We start from the raw sequence: 16,658 nt of genomic DNA on the forward strand, positions 1-16,658 counted from the left end.
TTTAATATTAAAAATAATATTTATTATGGAGAATTTAAACCAATCTACAGATTGTGCTGCCAGAAGTGACGGTAGGAAGAAAAATAACAAAGGTTGTGAGCACACTTACAACAATAAAAAAAAACAAGATCCGTTTTGGCCATCTGAATTTTTTTTTTGTCAGAATTCCTGCCCTATGGGGATGATTGCAATCTGCCAAATCTTTTGTTGTTGTTGTTTAAAAGCACAGAAAAAGCTTATGTCAACATTTTGCATAATACACCAATGACATAATCTACAATATCAACATGCAAGAGGAATTCATTTTGGTGAATGTTTTAACTATTTAAACCTGTCAGGATTCTAAAATATGATTCAAACACTGAAGAACTGATGACAAAGCAGCTGATTAGCAGTTAAACTCCAGCAGTTCAAGAGAAGTGAGGGATTAATCTAAAGCAAAAATACAAAAAAAAAAAAAACAGTGACAAAACATTTCATAATAGAGCCTTTTTGGAAAGATAACTTCTCTACTGTACAGTATATTGTATCGTACAAACAAAGTCATGCGATGCAGTAAGTAGTTTAGTATCTGTACGTCATTACTCTTAAAATGATCATTAAAATAAAATCCTTGACATTCCCCCCATCTTTCTGCTAAAGTGCAAAATGCTGCAAAAATAATAAAAAAAAAATAAAGAGTAAAGCTGCACACCAAGGAATCGAGTCAGGATCTAAATAAATGTGTACTTGGACACAAATTCATTTTAGATGCCAGGGCGACCTTTTTGCAGCAACTGTCGGGTTTAAAAAAATACTTCTGAAGTTAAAATCGAATAGATTTTTTTTTAAACAATAGCAAAACTCTAATCATTAATGCCAGAAAACACAAATAATAAATTTGAATGAGTTGATGTTATAAATTATAAATGATAGAAACAGGGAAAAAACCAAGCCACTACTTCTGAAATTCTCCCCACATGCAAGCAGGTACAAGCATTTCAAAGTTTTTTCTTGTTTTTGTTCAATAAAGAGTTTTAACTTGGCATCTTAATGTCACTTTATTTAAAAAAAAACAAAAAAAAACCCACATACGGTCTGAGATTTTTGATAAGTCAAACTGTACAAATGTTTTTCACCACAGTTCTGAAAGTAATCAAAAATTCCCTCAGTTAAATACTGGATGGCACCATTTCAAAATAAAAAAACAAATCCAATCATTTGTGTTGAACAGTGACTATTTGACAAGTTCAAACCTAGAAAGTTTCAGTCATTTTTACTGAGAGAACAGCAGCTGGGACCACAATGAATGAACCAAAACCATTAGACAGTGCATTCAATCATGTAAATCAAATATAATTAGGCATTTTGAGTTGAGAATGTCGGAATAAAGTAAGGCGTTTTCAACAAAAGTTGAAAATGTTCTGCAGGTTTCTTTCTTCTTTAACCAGGATGACTTGAAGAAAACGTGCTCACATTAGGATCGACAACCCACGCAAGCAAATGTCCTCACATGAAGCTCGGAAACTTTGATGCAACGAACAGAACATTTTCAAAAGTAGATCCAAAGTTCATTCAGATTTCAAGTTCCATTTCACCTGTTTATGGACTGTTGCTTCATAGACACATGTTTTAATATGACATCTGGTTGTATTTAACAATTCTTTACAAGAAAAAAAATAAAATTCATTGGAAAAAAAAAAACTACGATAACAGAGTGGAGTAAAAAAGGACAAACCTGTATACTGCACTGGCCTTCTTATGTAAGAGATTGATCAGTTTAGCACAATTCCTTCAATTTATAATATAAATCATCAAAACACATAGTAGGGGGAACTAATGAATACCATGTGTATCCATAGTACTCACTAAAAAGGCTGGCCTCATGTATAGGCTGAAGTTGGAAGGGACTTGTTTTTTTACAACTACCCAACAAGGCAGAGACAAGTCCTCACATGTCTGCGATTATGCATGATTATGGTCTGCATTCTGGAGATGCAACAAAGCAGCAACAAAAAGGGAAGGGTGGAATCACGTGATCCCAACGGCTTCGCTCATTCCTAGAGAGGCTGTGGGTGAGCAGCAGCTGAGTCGGGCGAACACAGACGAATGATGCTGGTTCTCGGTGCATCACAGAAGCAGGAATCCACGCTTGTAAAGACCAAGACTTTTGTTTCTTGTCCTCATTACACATCAGCCAAACAAAGCCCTCTGTGACCCTAGCTGGCACCTGGGGAGGCCTCTATGCCTCTGGGCAGATCATTGTTCAGCTCCAGAAGGCTGTTTATGCCCAAGTACCCCAGTAGGATCTCACTCCTCCTATGGGAAAGCTTCAGGATGTCCTCAGCCAGGCACTGCACTGACGTGAAGCGGACCTTGTCGTGATCAAACATGTCCTTAAGGTACTGGACGATTTGTTGCTACGAAAGGAAATACATTTTTCTTTTAGAATTTTATGACTTAAATAAAGATGAGATTTCACATATGTTATTGTACAGTGTTTTAAGCTAAATATAAACGGGTTAAGAGGTCAAACCCCATAAGACTTAGTGACATCTGCTGCTCAAAGCTGCAAACTGTAAGTAGCTGAATGGATAGTACCTAAAAACTTAAAAACCCTACAAGTTTTTTGGATTATGACCCACTTATTTATTTTATTCTATATGCAATACAATGACTAGGTACGTTTGTGAGGAATATTGCAGTTACTTACTTTGAAAATCATGCAAACGTCACTCAGATGCTGACGAGGCCCCAAAAACCCAAACGCTAAGACTGGGCTTACATGTTCCGATATGGCGTAGAAGTGGGAGATGAACCCATCAGGCACCTGTGAAGAGTCATGACAAACAAATTATGTGAGCCTCACATGTTTATTTAGAGAAAACTTGAATGTTGAACTGTGAAAACTCACCATAAGAAGGCGCCTTTTTGCTTTTAAGACAGACCAGCAAGCCGTTGCCAAAGCCTGATAGAAAAACACAAAACTCTGTGATTGGACAAAATCTTTTTGGTGCAATGTAGTAATAAACCTTTTAAAATATATCATTTTATTAGTAGCAACCCAAAGGTAAATTTTGCCCAAAAAGGATAAAGAATTAACCGAAATTATAAATAATCTGCACCAGAGGAATAGAGCATCTTTTTTTGCTGTTGTGACTGAATAAATAATCAGATTATTGTCACGAGTAAACACAAATTATAAGATTCTTTAACCTTTATTGTGTTTTTTTCTTTAACTGATGCTATATTTTGTTCCGTTCTACATCTCTGTGCTGCTTTCTGTTTATCTAGGACAGTGTTTTTCAACCGGTGAGCCGCGGCACACTAGTTTGCCATGAAAGATGGTCAGGTGTGCCGTGGGAAATTAACATTGAGTAGTTAGGAATATGAAAGATCATAAAATACTTTTTTCTTCGTGTTTATTTGATTCTATTAAATACATTTTGATAAGAATGACGGTACCGTGATTTAGCCGTAGCTTCAGCTGTTTTCTGAAAAGTCCCTTGTGCTGTCCTACGCACTTTAACATTGGGAGTTGGGTCATCTAGACCCACTAGACAGTGCTCTGAACCTTTTTTCTTCAATGATTTGTGAACCTCACTGGTGTCCATGGATTCCATGAAATCTTTCCACCTTTGTCATGGTAGGGAGAACACGTCAATGCAAGGGTGGGGTCATCTAAGATAGCACAAGGGTTAACTGTCTCCACCAATCATTCTTGGAGGCTTAATCATACGTCATCAATCTGGCCAATCAGAAGTGGTTAAAGTCTTCACTTCCTTGTTCCGATTCTGCTCATAAAGTCTCTCAGTTTCAACAAAAATACCAGTTAAAGCTCGTCTTTAGCGGTGTAGCTTTCCACAGAATCCGGTATCAGACCGTGGAAAAAGTGAACAAAACAATGAAGCTCAGAGATGCGAGTCTGTCTGCCATCTGGGGCAGTCTTCGCACTACATCTCCCATGATGCATTGGGTAAAAGTGACAGCGTCTCAGCGTACAATGAGTCTTCCCTGTTAAACGTCTTGAAACCACAACGAACACACATCAAACAGTTTTTAAATCTTCTTGATGAAATCAGAAGAGTTCTCCTTCAAGGTTTGTGTTTATTAACAGCCAAACATCCCAGAGTTTGGTCCAAGTCATCTTTCTAACTGAAACAGTTTTCTAATAAGGTCTGGATTATTTTATGTGTTAAATTTAAGAAGAAGTAATAACAACAGGATTAAAGTGAAGTAGCCAACAGACACAAATAAATTAAATTGAAACAATTTAATCATCTAAAAAGAAATAAAAAAATGTTGTTAAAGTTTTCAAAGACTTTATTTTTTTATGACAAGAGAAAAACTAATAAAACTTCAACATGTTCACTTTTTGTGTAGCTACAGAAAACATAAATATAATATTAGTCTTTTTGTGTAAAATTTATGAAACATGTTGTGATCATATAATTGTTCAAAAATTACAGTTGCCTTTGCACCAACATAAAAAATTAAAAAAAATAATAAATCACAATTAAAGAGAACATATTTGGGGTTTTTTTGAGGTTACATAAAATTGTACGTTAACGTAAACTGGAGGGAAAAACAACTACAAGAGTAAAATTTAGTAAAATAATTTAGTTGAAAACTATTAAAGAAAAACAACTTAACTTTTAATATTATTTTTACATCTTTTAGAAAAAACGACTGCAACTTCCAGGTTTTTCTGCCACAATTCTCACAAAAATGCATGTGAGATTGTGGAGGGACTGTACATCAATACAGACTAAATTTCTCCTTTCTTTAATTTTTGGATGCTGGTGTGTCGTGGGATTTTTGTCAAGGACAAAGTGTGCCTTGGCTCAAAAAAGGTTGAAAAACACTGACCTAGGACATCCCTGTTAATAAGTACTAATAATAAAAAAAGAAAGAAAAAGATTTCTGACTTGTGTTGATGTTTCATCAACTTACCGTCTCTTTGAAGCTGTCGGAGAGCCAGCGGTTCCTCAGTACAGCCACGACAGAGGAGGGAGGGCTCTCGAGGTCTTCGAATGCATCCATTAAGATGAAATCTAACACTATGTCGAAAAAGTTCATGCACACCACCTGCAGAGAACACAGGAGCATCTCAGTTTTATCAGACTTAAAGATCCACTCTGATCATCTTTTCATCTATTTTAAAAGCGTGTTCTTTTAATTAAGATTTTGCCGATTTTAGAATTATTATTTTTTTAAACTGTTATTTTCTAGGACCTAAAATGACACATGGATCCATGTGTCTGCAAATGGATGCATCAAAATGGAGTGGAGCTGGAAGCCTGTCTCCGTCACAAATACTTTCTTTTTTTCCCCCCTGATTCACAACAATTTGAATTTAGAAATACTCAGAAATGCAATTTTGAGCTTAATTTCCTTAATATATGTCCTCCAACATCTGGAAAATGCCACAAAAACATGCTTAAAAGACAAAAACACAATTTTTAATCAGAGTGGGTCTTTAAAATATCAAAAATTTCTGACATTTGCTGCCTTTCAAGCAGGTTTTTATCATTAAACACAACACTGGTTTGATAATCGGCCTCTCAATGTGTTGCAGACAGTTGGTTAAACTCGTTATCTTTCAAACTAAACTAAATACAGTCGGTTTCAGTCACTCCCACACTAACATTTTCACCCGATTCTACTGTAAACAAGTGAAGTAACTGAGGCTCCAGCAAAGTAAAGGATCTTATTAAAGATTATTCAACAATGAAGAGCATCGTTTCTGCACGACAGCATACATTTGAGTGTGTGAGAGTGGAACTCCAAAAGCCAGACCTTTGCCCATCATTTGTATAAATGTCACCGTTTGAGCAGCACGTCTTTTCAGGTCAGAGAAGATGAAACCGAATTTCCCAACGATTCCAGATGTTACTTCCTTTGTTAAAGGTCAGTAAAGAAAGCATCGGACTTGAACAGAACTCACCCCTCGACCGTCCAGTTCCATCTTTGTAACGGGCCACGTTTCCTCCCTCTGAGTGTAAAGCAGCATGTCTTCATAGCTTTCCAGAAAAGCTTTGGGGCTCTGATTAAGAATAAACATATAAATTAGTTCATGCTTAAAGAGCATGCCCCTCTATCTAAATAAAGTAAAAACTGCACATCCCCATTCCCTCGACTTACCTTGTTTGCCTTTACCATTAACCCGACAATCATCTGTTTCCCCAACTCCATGAAAAATGTGCGGTGACTTTCGTCTAACAATAGAACCTAAAAAGAAAGAAAAAGCAATTTGTTTTATTTATTCTGTTTTAAAAATAGTTGAATGTTTGGAGATGAACCAGACTGAGGCGGTTTGGACATGTCTACAGGTTAGAGCCGGCCCAAAGAGCAGATGCATGGATGTAATGAGGGAGGACATAAATATAGATTACCTCAGAGAAAAGGATGCAAAAGACAGGATTAAATGTAGCTAAGAAACAATAACTTTCATTATACTGAATGACAGCATGTTAAAAGGTCGCCTTTCTTGGAGCTTTTTTGCCTGAGCACAAAGCTGCAAACTGAGATTTGAATCAGCAAACTCTTAAGTTCTGCCAAACAACCATCTGTTTTTGGCCTTAAGAGAAAAGCTGTTAACATTTACGTTACTGTGAAGGAGAAAAAAGAAAGCATCACGATAAAGATTAGTAAAAATAAAAAAATTCCTTGTACGGTAATTTGGGTTTCAAACCTTCTGCAAATCACTCACACACATTTAAAGAGATGTTTTTTCTTTTTACACAAAGAACAGACCTGGAATGCTTGTCTCACACAGTGGAGCTTGGCGAGGAAGTCTTGGTCACCGTAACATTCAAGCAATTCAGTTCTGTAAAAGAGAAAAAGAGTTTGAGAGACTAAACCTAATCAAGAAAAAAATATAAGAACATATTTGACCCCTTAGAGGCAGTGGCCTCAAATTTGAAAAAAAAAATACATTATTAAAATCAAACACACTATATAAGCACATGAAATTCAGCTACTTTAAGCACCAAAACTGCAATCAGTATCATAATCACCTCATGGATCTAAAGGGGACTTTGCCTTCGCGGACCAGAGTTAAGGCTTCTTCATAAAGAGCTGCCGGCCTTATTGGCTGGTAGAGCTCCTCTAGAGTCATTTTATCAAAGATCTGCATAGAAAAACATTGATTTTAGAGGAGTGCAGCAGACTTCAATATCCAGCAGTGCAAATATACAGAATGGCAAGTCTTGGTGTACCATTACTATTTTCTGACCATCTTAAGAGCAAATAAATCACCTCTGCCGCTGAGAAAAAGGAGTCATCAGAGCTAATGGTGGTGGCGTCGTCATCTTGCAGTCTGTACAAACTCTCCACTTGAGGCAGGATAAGAGTTCCTTCACTCGCTAAGAAAAAACACAGCTGTGTCTGAATTCCTTCCCTACTCACTAAATGCTGCATTATAGTGCGTTCGCCATTTAGTAGTGATGATCTACAATTCCCTAATCGAGTAGCCTAGAAATTTCCCAGAGGTCTGTGCATTGATCCTCACTAGATCCGCAAATATAGACCACAATGCATTGCGTTTGAACAATTTCTGCCAAAAAATAAATAATTTAAATGTATTTTTTTTAATAAAATATAAACGTTATCATCTTTAGAACCCAGTGGATTCATAAATGACCGTCGCAAAACGCTCACACCAATCAGAGTTTAACTTCATAAAATCAATCACGTCATATTCGCCGTTTAAAGAAAAAAAAAAAAAAGTAGTGAGCATGGTATCCAAATTGCTTTCAAAATCCAGGGCACTACATAGTTTTTTAGTAGTTAGGAGTTAGGGTGGGAATTTGGACACAGCTTTTGTGATCCTCGAATGAGACAACAGTCGTTGACTTTATCAATAATATTAACTTTTTTGTTTGAGTTATTTTTAATAAGGTAAAAAAAAAGACAATCTTCTACAATCGCATTTTCAAATTGAGTCTCACCGAAGTCTGCCAGCACACTGTCTGCAGGGAGGCCGCTGCCGAAATCCTCCTGTAGGTGGTACGCCCTATGCAGCAGCGACTCCAGCTTCTCAGCTAACACTTTATCATGCGTTTCCCCCTAAAACCAGAAAAAAAAAAAAACCTGTTCTGTAGAAATTTTAGGCAAAACAACAATCTTTAAGGTACACAATTCAGCGTTGGGCAACTAAAATTCAAATAGAATTGAATATTCACAAGAAAATGAAGGACTTATGTTCATTCTACCATTACCGTGGGAGAGTCACTGCATGCCGCCCCCTGCAGGATGAGGCTGCTGTTGCTGGAGGTTGAGTGGGTGTGATGACGAATGTTCAGGGCTTGCTCCCACTTTCGTAGCGCTTCCTCAAACAACTCCATCCCTGGTTGGGTAAAAAAAAAAAAACAGTAAAATGTCTAAAAATAGTTCTATAAATAAACAGTAACTCTTCCATCACAAAAATATTTGTTTTACTTGTCAGTTTTTGGACTATTTTTGTAATTTGCTTTACAGCAGCAAACAGCTCAGATGCTAAACACAGTAGTAGGACCACCTTAACGGAAAAAAAATGTGTGATGCTAAATTTTAATGCAGAACAGTTTAAGTTTGGACAATAAAATCAAAGTTTTTAAGAGAGTCAATAGATCGTAATCTTGGCAACGAGATTAAAATGAGAAACCTAATGTAGACGTATGAAAAATAACTTAAAGTGCACTCAAACTGGCATCTCTACTAAAGTTTTTTTTTTTTTACACAGAGTTTAGTAAAAATGTAAATATTCTCTTCATTTTCCACATAGTTTATACATTTGCAGCTGTTCCAGTCTTGTTTATTGTACTTTCACAAAAATGCTTTAATTGGGGAATCATTTTTTTAGACCATGATACCAATATTAACTACTATTAAATATTAACGTGAAAAACAAAGTCAAGAGTTACTTTATGATAAAACATAATATAACCATAAGACTTCGCTTTGTCTACAAAATTTTAAGCGTGATTTATTCTGAAAAGGTATAGCTCAGGTGCCAAATAATACATATTTTTCTATTTATTTTTTTAATTAGAGCAGAATATTGCTAAAAATTACACACCACAAATTTGAGATAAAACTAGTCAGAAACAAAGCAAATATAACATAACATTAATAAGCAGAAACAGTCCAAAACGTGAGGGTTTTAGTCCCAAAGCATGCATGATTTGATCAAAAATTATGAAAAAAGTCATATTTTAATGGAGCTCATTTAAAATAATAAGGTGTGGTTTTCTTTACGACACAAATCATTAAAAAAACAAAGTCCTTGAACCTTTCTATTAGATAACCTACTGCAGTATATCTAAACAGATAACAGCAACTTCAAATCTATTTATTTCTGGGACTAAGAAGGATTAAAAACAAAGTGGTTAAGATTTCAATGAATATTTATTCATGAAAGCTGAAATAATAGGAGATTCTTACCCATTAAATATAAGTTTTCTGCATTTGCATCCTCTACTTTCCCTGACTCTTCCATCACTGACTGGGCCTCCAAGGGGGTGGGCGGATTAACAGACTGATTTGGAGAATTTGGGACTCGAGTCTGAGACAGAAATATGAACATGTTAAAAACCAACTGTCAGTGAAATAAAACCTTTGATGAAAAACAGAAAATAGTAAACTGACAGAAGCCAGGCTGTGTGAGGAGCTGGAGTGTTTGCTGGGAGCCAGGGAGGAAATGCCACTCATGGTGTCGTTGCTCCGAGAGCTGGGGCTCATCATCTGCCGACCAGTAAATGGACCTGAAACGAAAATAAAAGGTGCTGGAAAATGCTTGAAATGACCCCTCAAAAACTCCAGCTTTAGTGCACACCTCTTTTTAATGATGACGGCCTTCCTGTCTTCAGCAGCGCCTCAGGAATTCCCACTACTCTATGGCCTTCCTTCTCTTGTGCTGCCTGCTTCCTTTTTCTCCCTCGCCTTTTCAGATGATGAGCAGTTAGAGCTAAAGCCACGCTGCCGAGGGCTGTAGCAAACAGCACTTTCTTCAAGCTTGGAGATAGCTTTAGCTGGGAAAATATTGACTAGAAGAGGAAGAATGAGGACCCGATTAAAGTCTCTTTTTAATTGTTTTACTAGGAATTTCAGTATTTCATTTACTACTCACCTGTCCAAACGTGGAATAAAGAAAGACTGGGATCTCAGCTACAGTCATGGCCAAAGCCTGAGCGATGGACATGCCTTCTGCTTGTTTCAGAGACATTTTGAGATTGGAAAAGCCTCCACGGAGCAGTTCTTCAAACTCCCTCACATCAACCCAAAGTGAGAGTTCCCCCCGGCTCTTGGATCAAATGCAGGCCTTGCAGTCAGCTGTCATTCAGTCCTGGATGTGGACTTGGTGCCAGACACTGTTAACAGATAAACATGTGACCTTTTGATTTGTTTTTTAGTTATTTGCCTAATAACACAAAATAAAAAATGACAAACATTGTGGTTGAATTCCTCAATCTCAAGGAGATTTAATGCCACCCCATATCAAATAAACTTAGACAACAATGCAAAAAGTCATTGAACTTTGCAACTGCAGGATCAGAACCACAAAAGCCACTTTTAAGCATTTTTTTTAATTAAAAGATAAGAGGGAGAGAAAACTAGGTTTGCTGCTTGGCTTTCTGTGTGTGAAGAGAATGGATGAACCTGTAACTGTCACAAAAATCTTATCAACCAGTTATCAGATCACATGAAATACTGAATAATGCTCAAAAAGTGTTCCACACAAAACATGCCACAAACAGGTAGTTCAGTTGGGAAGAGCCTTAACGTGAAGTAAACCCTTAAACTAAGCTATTCTTTCGTTAGGAGCCCGAGGCCATCAATTTACATTATTGCATTTCTTTTTTACTTATAAAAACCACATTAAGCCTTCGTCTGTTTTTAAAACTTAGTTGTAGGATAAATGTCTAACTTAGCATCTTATTTCAGGAAAATCCTTCCTGTAAAGCATGCTAATGCTAGCCAGCTCATTTACCAAGCCTGGCCCAGCACGATCTGTCAGTTAACATCATAGCATCAAAAGTCCAGCTGACGTGACTGTGGAGCTTTAGACTGACAACTCACGGGCTTCGGCGACGGCTTTGTGTTCAGCTCACCTTACGCACAACTAATAAGATAATCCTTCTCACATACCCGGAGCACACAAGACGTCAGAGGACATTCCCGTGTCACCGTCAGGAAAAGCGGCACTGTATGCTTTATGAAGGGGCGGGACTTTAGAAGCACGTAGATAGTGACGTTAAATTTAACCAATCGCATTTCGTTTCTCTTCCGATTGACCAATCGGATGGATAAAGGGCGGGGCAAGTTCGCAAAAAAAAAAACCATTCATCTTGTTGCTGTTTAACCATTGTTCCATTCAGAAAGAAACAACGATCTAAAGCAAAATCCAAAAAGTTTCTTAGTTTGGTGAACACCTTAATACAAAATACAAATGTTACGTTTTGTATACCTAACAATGTATTTATAGATGGTATTAAAATCAATTAAAAATATATTAACACGGATCAAGACTTTTTCTTAAAGAAATAACTTGAAATATACAATAACTTGCAAATAAAAATGTACACCATTTTTTTCTATGAACCGAAAAGTTATGAGGACAACGTTTTTTATATATTAAAAAAAAGTGAACAGGGAAGTGTCGCAAATTTTACATATCCGGTTTGGACAGACATCTTTCATAATAAAAGCGATTTCACTTTTTAAATAGAATACACTGCCATTTACCAAGTTAACTTGTCTAACTTGATTTTTATTGGAATCTTGCTGTTTCAAACAGTCATGTAAAATATAATACTTTTAATATTTTTTTAATTAAATTATGTATGCTTTCATTTGTCTAAAATGAAAAACAAGTAACCTACAATACTTTTAGACAGAATGCTATACATCAAAAGAAGGAAAGTAACGTCTTGTATTTCGATATAAAATTAATCAACTTTACCCACCATAAATCACTGATGAATGTGTGCAATTAAACTGTTTGGTAAATCAAAACTATTTCTTGGTTAGAGGAAATTTTATTGTGAAAATACAATCCGGATGTTGTTTGTTTCCGTTTTTTATGCGTCATTAGGCATTTTCGAATGAGACATGGTTGAACAGTGAAAAGACAGCTAATAGTTGATGTAAACGTGCGGAATTACACCGTAATAATGAAAATGTTGTCTTTAATCAAAACAAATACCACTTGGCACAGAGAAGTGAGGAGAAACCTCTGGGTGTCAGTGTAAACATGGCAGTCTGAGTCTCGCACCTTCTTCTTCTCTTGACTCTTCGTCGTCTTTCACGGACAAACTGAACAGGTAAAAAATGCCGGGAGGAAGCCAGGAAACTTTGATATGAAATTTCAGGTAGGAACATTGCACGCCACAGTGAAAAACCCTCTTGAAAAACGTCCAGTTTTAACCATCGACTTCGCGACTATTTTAGTCGCACGTGCAGATGTTCCGACGCTGGATCTGCCTGCTCAGCCTGCTGAGCCTTCCGCTGCTGTTCTGGTTCGGACATTTGATCATGCGGGAAGACGATTATCCATCGGGGCAGAGCTCCGGGCTCAGAGGCTACACGAGGATCCGACCTGATGGCAAATCCCAGGTGCGAGGAGGCCTGCTGCTTGGCATCCTGCTGCTAATGTCCATGCATGGAATTTCAGGCTAAAGATTCATCTTTTCTTGCAAGTCACAGCAACGATTTTAGCTTTTATTTTAAAGGTGCAATCTGCTAAAAATGCATTAATCTTAAAATGTTTTAAAATGTTAAATTACACCTTAATAATAATTGCTTCTGGTTTTTTTTATTTTTGGTTCATTAATGCATCACATGTTGCCATCAGATGCTATAAAAGAAATGTATTGCAGACAGGATAGTTCACACTTGCCATTTCTAATATAAGAAATATTAAGAGGGATATATAAATGTATATTTATTTATTTTTTTGATGAAGCCACATGGCTTCATCAATAAAAACATATATGTTTTTAATGCTTTTTTATTAAGCTGCGTCTTGGTTTATTTTAGGCTTTTTTTTTTTTTTTTTGTCTTCCCTTCCTACTAGTTTCTGGACATTCACTGTGACAGCTGTGCCTTGGTCTCCAGCTCCGGTCAGATGCTCAACGCCGGTGCTGGAGAGGAGATCGACCAAATCGGTTGCGTGATCCGCATGAACAACGCGCCCACCAGCGGGTTCGAGAAGGACGTGGGGAGCCGTACCAGTGTTCGGGTCGTGTCCCACACCAGCGTTCCCCTGCTCGTGAAAAACGAACAGTATTACTTCCGACAGGAAGCAGACACCACCTACGTCATTTGGGGTCCCGAGAGGAACATGAGACAAGATGGCAAAGGGCCCGTCTTTAACCTCCTCCTGAAAATGGCCACCAAGTATCCAAAAGCCAGAATCTTTGCCATAACTAGGGAGAAGATTCAAGACTGTGATAATGTGTTTCAGAATGAAACTGGGAAAAACAGGTTGGATTTTTAATGTTTTCAATAAATAAATGTTTTGCTTTTAGTTTAATGTGATGTAAAAGTGTTAGACAGGACAGGATAACGTTGTTTAAAAACCTTTATCTTCGTTAATAAACTGAAATGACCACAAGTTATACTCTAGAACTTAACTCATAGTTAAAATATATACATACTGTATTTATAATTTAATTTGAAGACGTTTGTTAAGTTAGCTTATCCTGCTAAATGGGTATCAGGGAATTTAATCTACACAGGCTCTACACAGGGCATTTGCCCTTTTGTTAGGCTGTCCAAATCTACATTTTGAAAATCAAGTGCCCTAAGAATTTCCCAGAAGTCTCTGGGAAAAACCAGCAAACATCGGTGCTCCTTAGATTATCAAATATAGACCACAATGCACTGCATTTGAATGATTTAATTAAAAAATACTTTTTTTTTTTGCAATTCAACCAAGTTTTTATCATCAGACATCATTGGATTCCTACATTTTCTTCGTAAAATGGTCTTATTAGATTTTTACCGTGGCAAATAGATGATGTCATATTTGCCATTAAAAAACACATGGTCATTATGTGTCCAAATAGCTTTAAAATACGCTATATAGTCTTTTAGTAGAGTTCTATGTGCAAAAGGAAAAAATAAAAATACCGAACTAGTAATCAGCAAGGACTTTTGGAGGCAGTTATAGACACAACAAGGTTTTCACATCACAGACATCATATCCTGCTGTAACAACCTTCATCTGGTTTTGTCTTCATTTCTGCGATATGTCTGACTGGGTCGCCAGTCTGTCGCAGGGCTCTTTTTTTCATGCTCTTTCCATTTTTGAAACATCAGCAATTGACATAATATTTGCCTTTTTGAAGGCCAGAAGATGTTTTCCTTTCTTGAATTAAATCACCAATAGTTATAACACCGGTGAAAATGTAAAACTGATAGATATTTATGATTAAATAAGGCCACTATGAGCAAATTTTTAACATTATTAATGTTTATGTCTAACTTTCAGGGGATAGTGTTTTGTTTGCTTTAGTTATTGGTTAAAAGAATACATAAAGAAATATTAGTTTTAAAAATTGGTTCCCTGAAAATGTTTTCTGAAAATTTTCATTTATTAAACCACAGGATGAAAACAGGAGCGTTCCTCAGCACTGGGTTCTTCACGATGATTCTGGCCATGGACATATGCGACGGCGTCACGGTATTCGGAATGATCGACAACAACCACTGCAGGTGAGAGGATCTCGGAGGATCCCCGGGATCTGCTCTGAGCTTCCATCTCTGCTCCTTCAGAAAAACCTTCACCCGCCGTTTGTCCTCTTCACCGCAGTCGAGCCAATCGCAGCGTCGTTCCGTACCACTACTACGAACAAAACCGAGTCAGCGAGTGCAGGATGTACCAAGTTCATGAGAGCACGCGGCGCGGCGGACACCGCTTCATCACCGAGAAGCTCATCTATGCCAGATGGGCAGCGCGGCACAACATCCAGTTTAAACATCCATCCTGGAGCCTTTGAGGGTCACAGACTTTTATTTCCTGCTTAGAAACTCAACCATGTCAAAAAAGACACTTTTACAGAGCTCATACTGAGACCCCGTTATTCTTTTGTCTCTGTGCCTTACTTTAACCCACCTGTGTCATTTAAAGCTACAGTACTGCACCTTTATATTTTTTATTTTGTTGTACAGGGTTGCTATTAGTATTTAATGTATGAAATGTTAGCGTGCTAAGTCATCAGAGAATCAGATGAATGATTCTTAGTGCTTGACTCATCTCTTTTTTATAAATAAGGCAGATTAAAGTCCATTTGGCATGTTTTTTTGGGAATGTCATGACTGTTAAACTCCACAGACTGCGTCAAACAAGACAATTCATTTTTAGGAACTGTGAAACACAACAGAAACACACAACGGAGTATTAGGGCCTCCGTAAAAGAAAAGCAAACAAAACAAATGTGTGAGAATGAAGCTGTAAAAATATGAGAAACATTTCAACAAGTTACAAATTATGCTTCACAAAGTCGGTTTTACAAGGAAAAAGTCATGCTTTTTTGAAAACAAAATGTTACATTTAGCTTTTAAAATGCTTCGAGTAAGATGATCGAACAATACCTTTTTAATTTATGTTGCAGACAATTCAGAGAAATCGCAGTGCTCGAGAATTGCTGGACCCTCTTTACTTTTTTTAAGTTTACAACTTCATTTTTAAATAAGCATGACTTTTTTCTTGTAAAATTAAAATTTTAACTTTTCTAATAATTTTACAACTTTATTTTATATATAATCCTTAATGGTGGCCCTATTACTCCGTTGTGGAACCGACTTTTCTCATCTTCAAGTGTCCTTGTTATTTTTTGCCTCCTGACATTGGAAAACAGCGCTGCCTTCTAAGTTACAACATGTTACTTTGTGAGGAAATCCAAAGAGATGTAACTGTATTTGCACTGTGGGTTTTGCTGCATGTGTGTTCTGCTGAGCACCATTATAAAAGTTGACTTGAACCTGGACAGCAACGGTGAGATCTGTGTCCACTTGAATAAAACTACTACTGCCTGCACATTTTTCGTGTTTGCATGTGTGATTTTGGCTTTAAATGATGTTTGATTAACCAAAATTCAGACAACTTAAAGGTAGTGTGCCATGATTTGTGTTTTGGAGCTTTTTATTTTGCTTTATTGTTTTGTATTTACAATAAACACGGTCCAAAGATGAACCTCTAAGTTTGTTGTGTTTTTGAGAATGAAGTTGCCCACCACAGACCTCCTGAAATGACCTTGTTTGGATTTGGCACATTTCTTTCCAACCTCTGATTTGATAAACCAAACATGTTATGGGAAGATGATGTGGTACATTATTCATCAGGGTTGTTGGTAGAAAAAGTCAGTAAATGTTTCTCTTGTTCTATTTGGTGGCTCAGGTCGTTGTGCAGGTCAGTCAATGATTGAAAGATCAGTCATTTGATTCTCTATCTCCTCAGTCAACTGTGATTGTTGGACACCATCCTGCCTCCAGTGTGGCTCCACTGGGGTGTGAATGATTGTCAGAGGGGCTGTATAGGCGCATAGAGGCAGCCACACCTCTGTCAGTCTGCCCCAGGGCAGCTGTGGATACATCAGTAGCAGTGACGTGCAGTCAGGAGAGGCAGGTGAGGCTGTGCCTCACCTGCCTCTCCTGTCTGTCATTATGGGAAGAAAAGAGAAAAAATAAATTCA

The 16,658-nt window shown here is 37.2% G+C and overlaps 2 protein-coding genes across 7 annotated transcripts; one reads left to right on the forward strand and one right to left on the reverse strand.

The window, feature by feature from the left end:
• On the reverse strand, nucleotides 1–11,201 carry miga2 (mitoguardin 2). 6 transcript variants are annotated; one of them, XM_078956223.1, is made up of 16 exons: nucleotides 11,110–11,201; nucleotides 10,091–10,331; nucleotides 9,797–10,007; nucleotides 9,610–9,725; nucleotides 9,406–9,526; nucleotides 8,202–8,329; nucleotides 7,932–8,049; nucleotides 7,240–7,346; nucleotides 6,999–7,111; nucleotides 6,736–6,808; nucleotides 6,124–6,210; nucleotides 5,927–6,025; nucleotides 4,933–5,067; nucleotides 2,894–2,947; nucleotides 2,693–2,809; nucleotides 1–2,399 (listed from the first exon to the last, which is right to left on the reverse strand). In XM_078956223.1, the coding sequence occupies exons 2-16, from the start codon at nucleotides 10,184–10,186 to the stop codon at nucleotides 2,199–2,201; spliced, it is 1,776 nt and encodes a 591-aa protein (XP_078812349.1). In that variant the 5' UTR covers nucleotides 10,187–10,331; nucleotides 11,110–11,201; the 3' UTR covers nucleotides 1–2,198. The 6 variants fall into 6 exon arrangements, with proteins under 6 accessions (XP_078812349.1, XP_020563215.1, XP_004074731.1 ...); XM_020707556.3 differs by having other exon boundaries at nucleotides 8,196–8,329; XM_004074683.5 differs by having other exon boundaries at nucleotides 11,073–11,190.
• Nucleotides 11,202–12,452: 1,251 nt separating this feature from the next.
• st6galnac4 (ST6 (alpha-N-acetyl-neuraminyl-2,3-beta-galactosyl-1,3)-N-acetylgalactosaminide alpha-2,6-sialyltransferase 4) lies at nucleotides 12,453–14,963 on the forward strand (the record flags this gene model as incomplete). The annotated part of the gene is given in 4 exon segments (NM_001278877.1): nucleotides 12,453–12,576; nucleotides 13,037–13,446; nucleotides 14,572–14,679; nucleotides 14,777–14,963. Coding segments are annotated over 4 exon segments (829 nt in total), but the record flags the coding sequence as incomplete, so codon positions are not given.
• Between the last annotated feature and the right edge of the window lie 1,695 nt (nucleotides 14,964–16,658).

This window comes from Oryzias latipes, chromosome 12 (genome assembly GCF_053564925.1).
Source record: "Oryzias latipes strain Hd-rR chromosome 12, Olatipes_Hd-rR_3.1".
Taxonomy (NCBI): Eukaryota; Metazoa; Chordata; class Actinopteri; order Beloniformes; family Adrianichthyidae; genus Oryzias; species Oryzias latipes.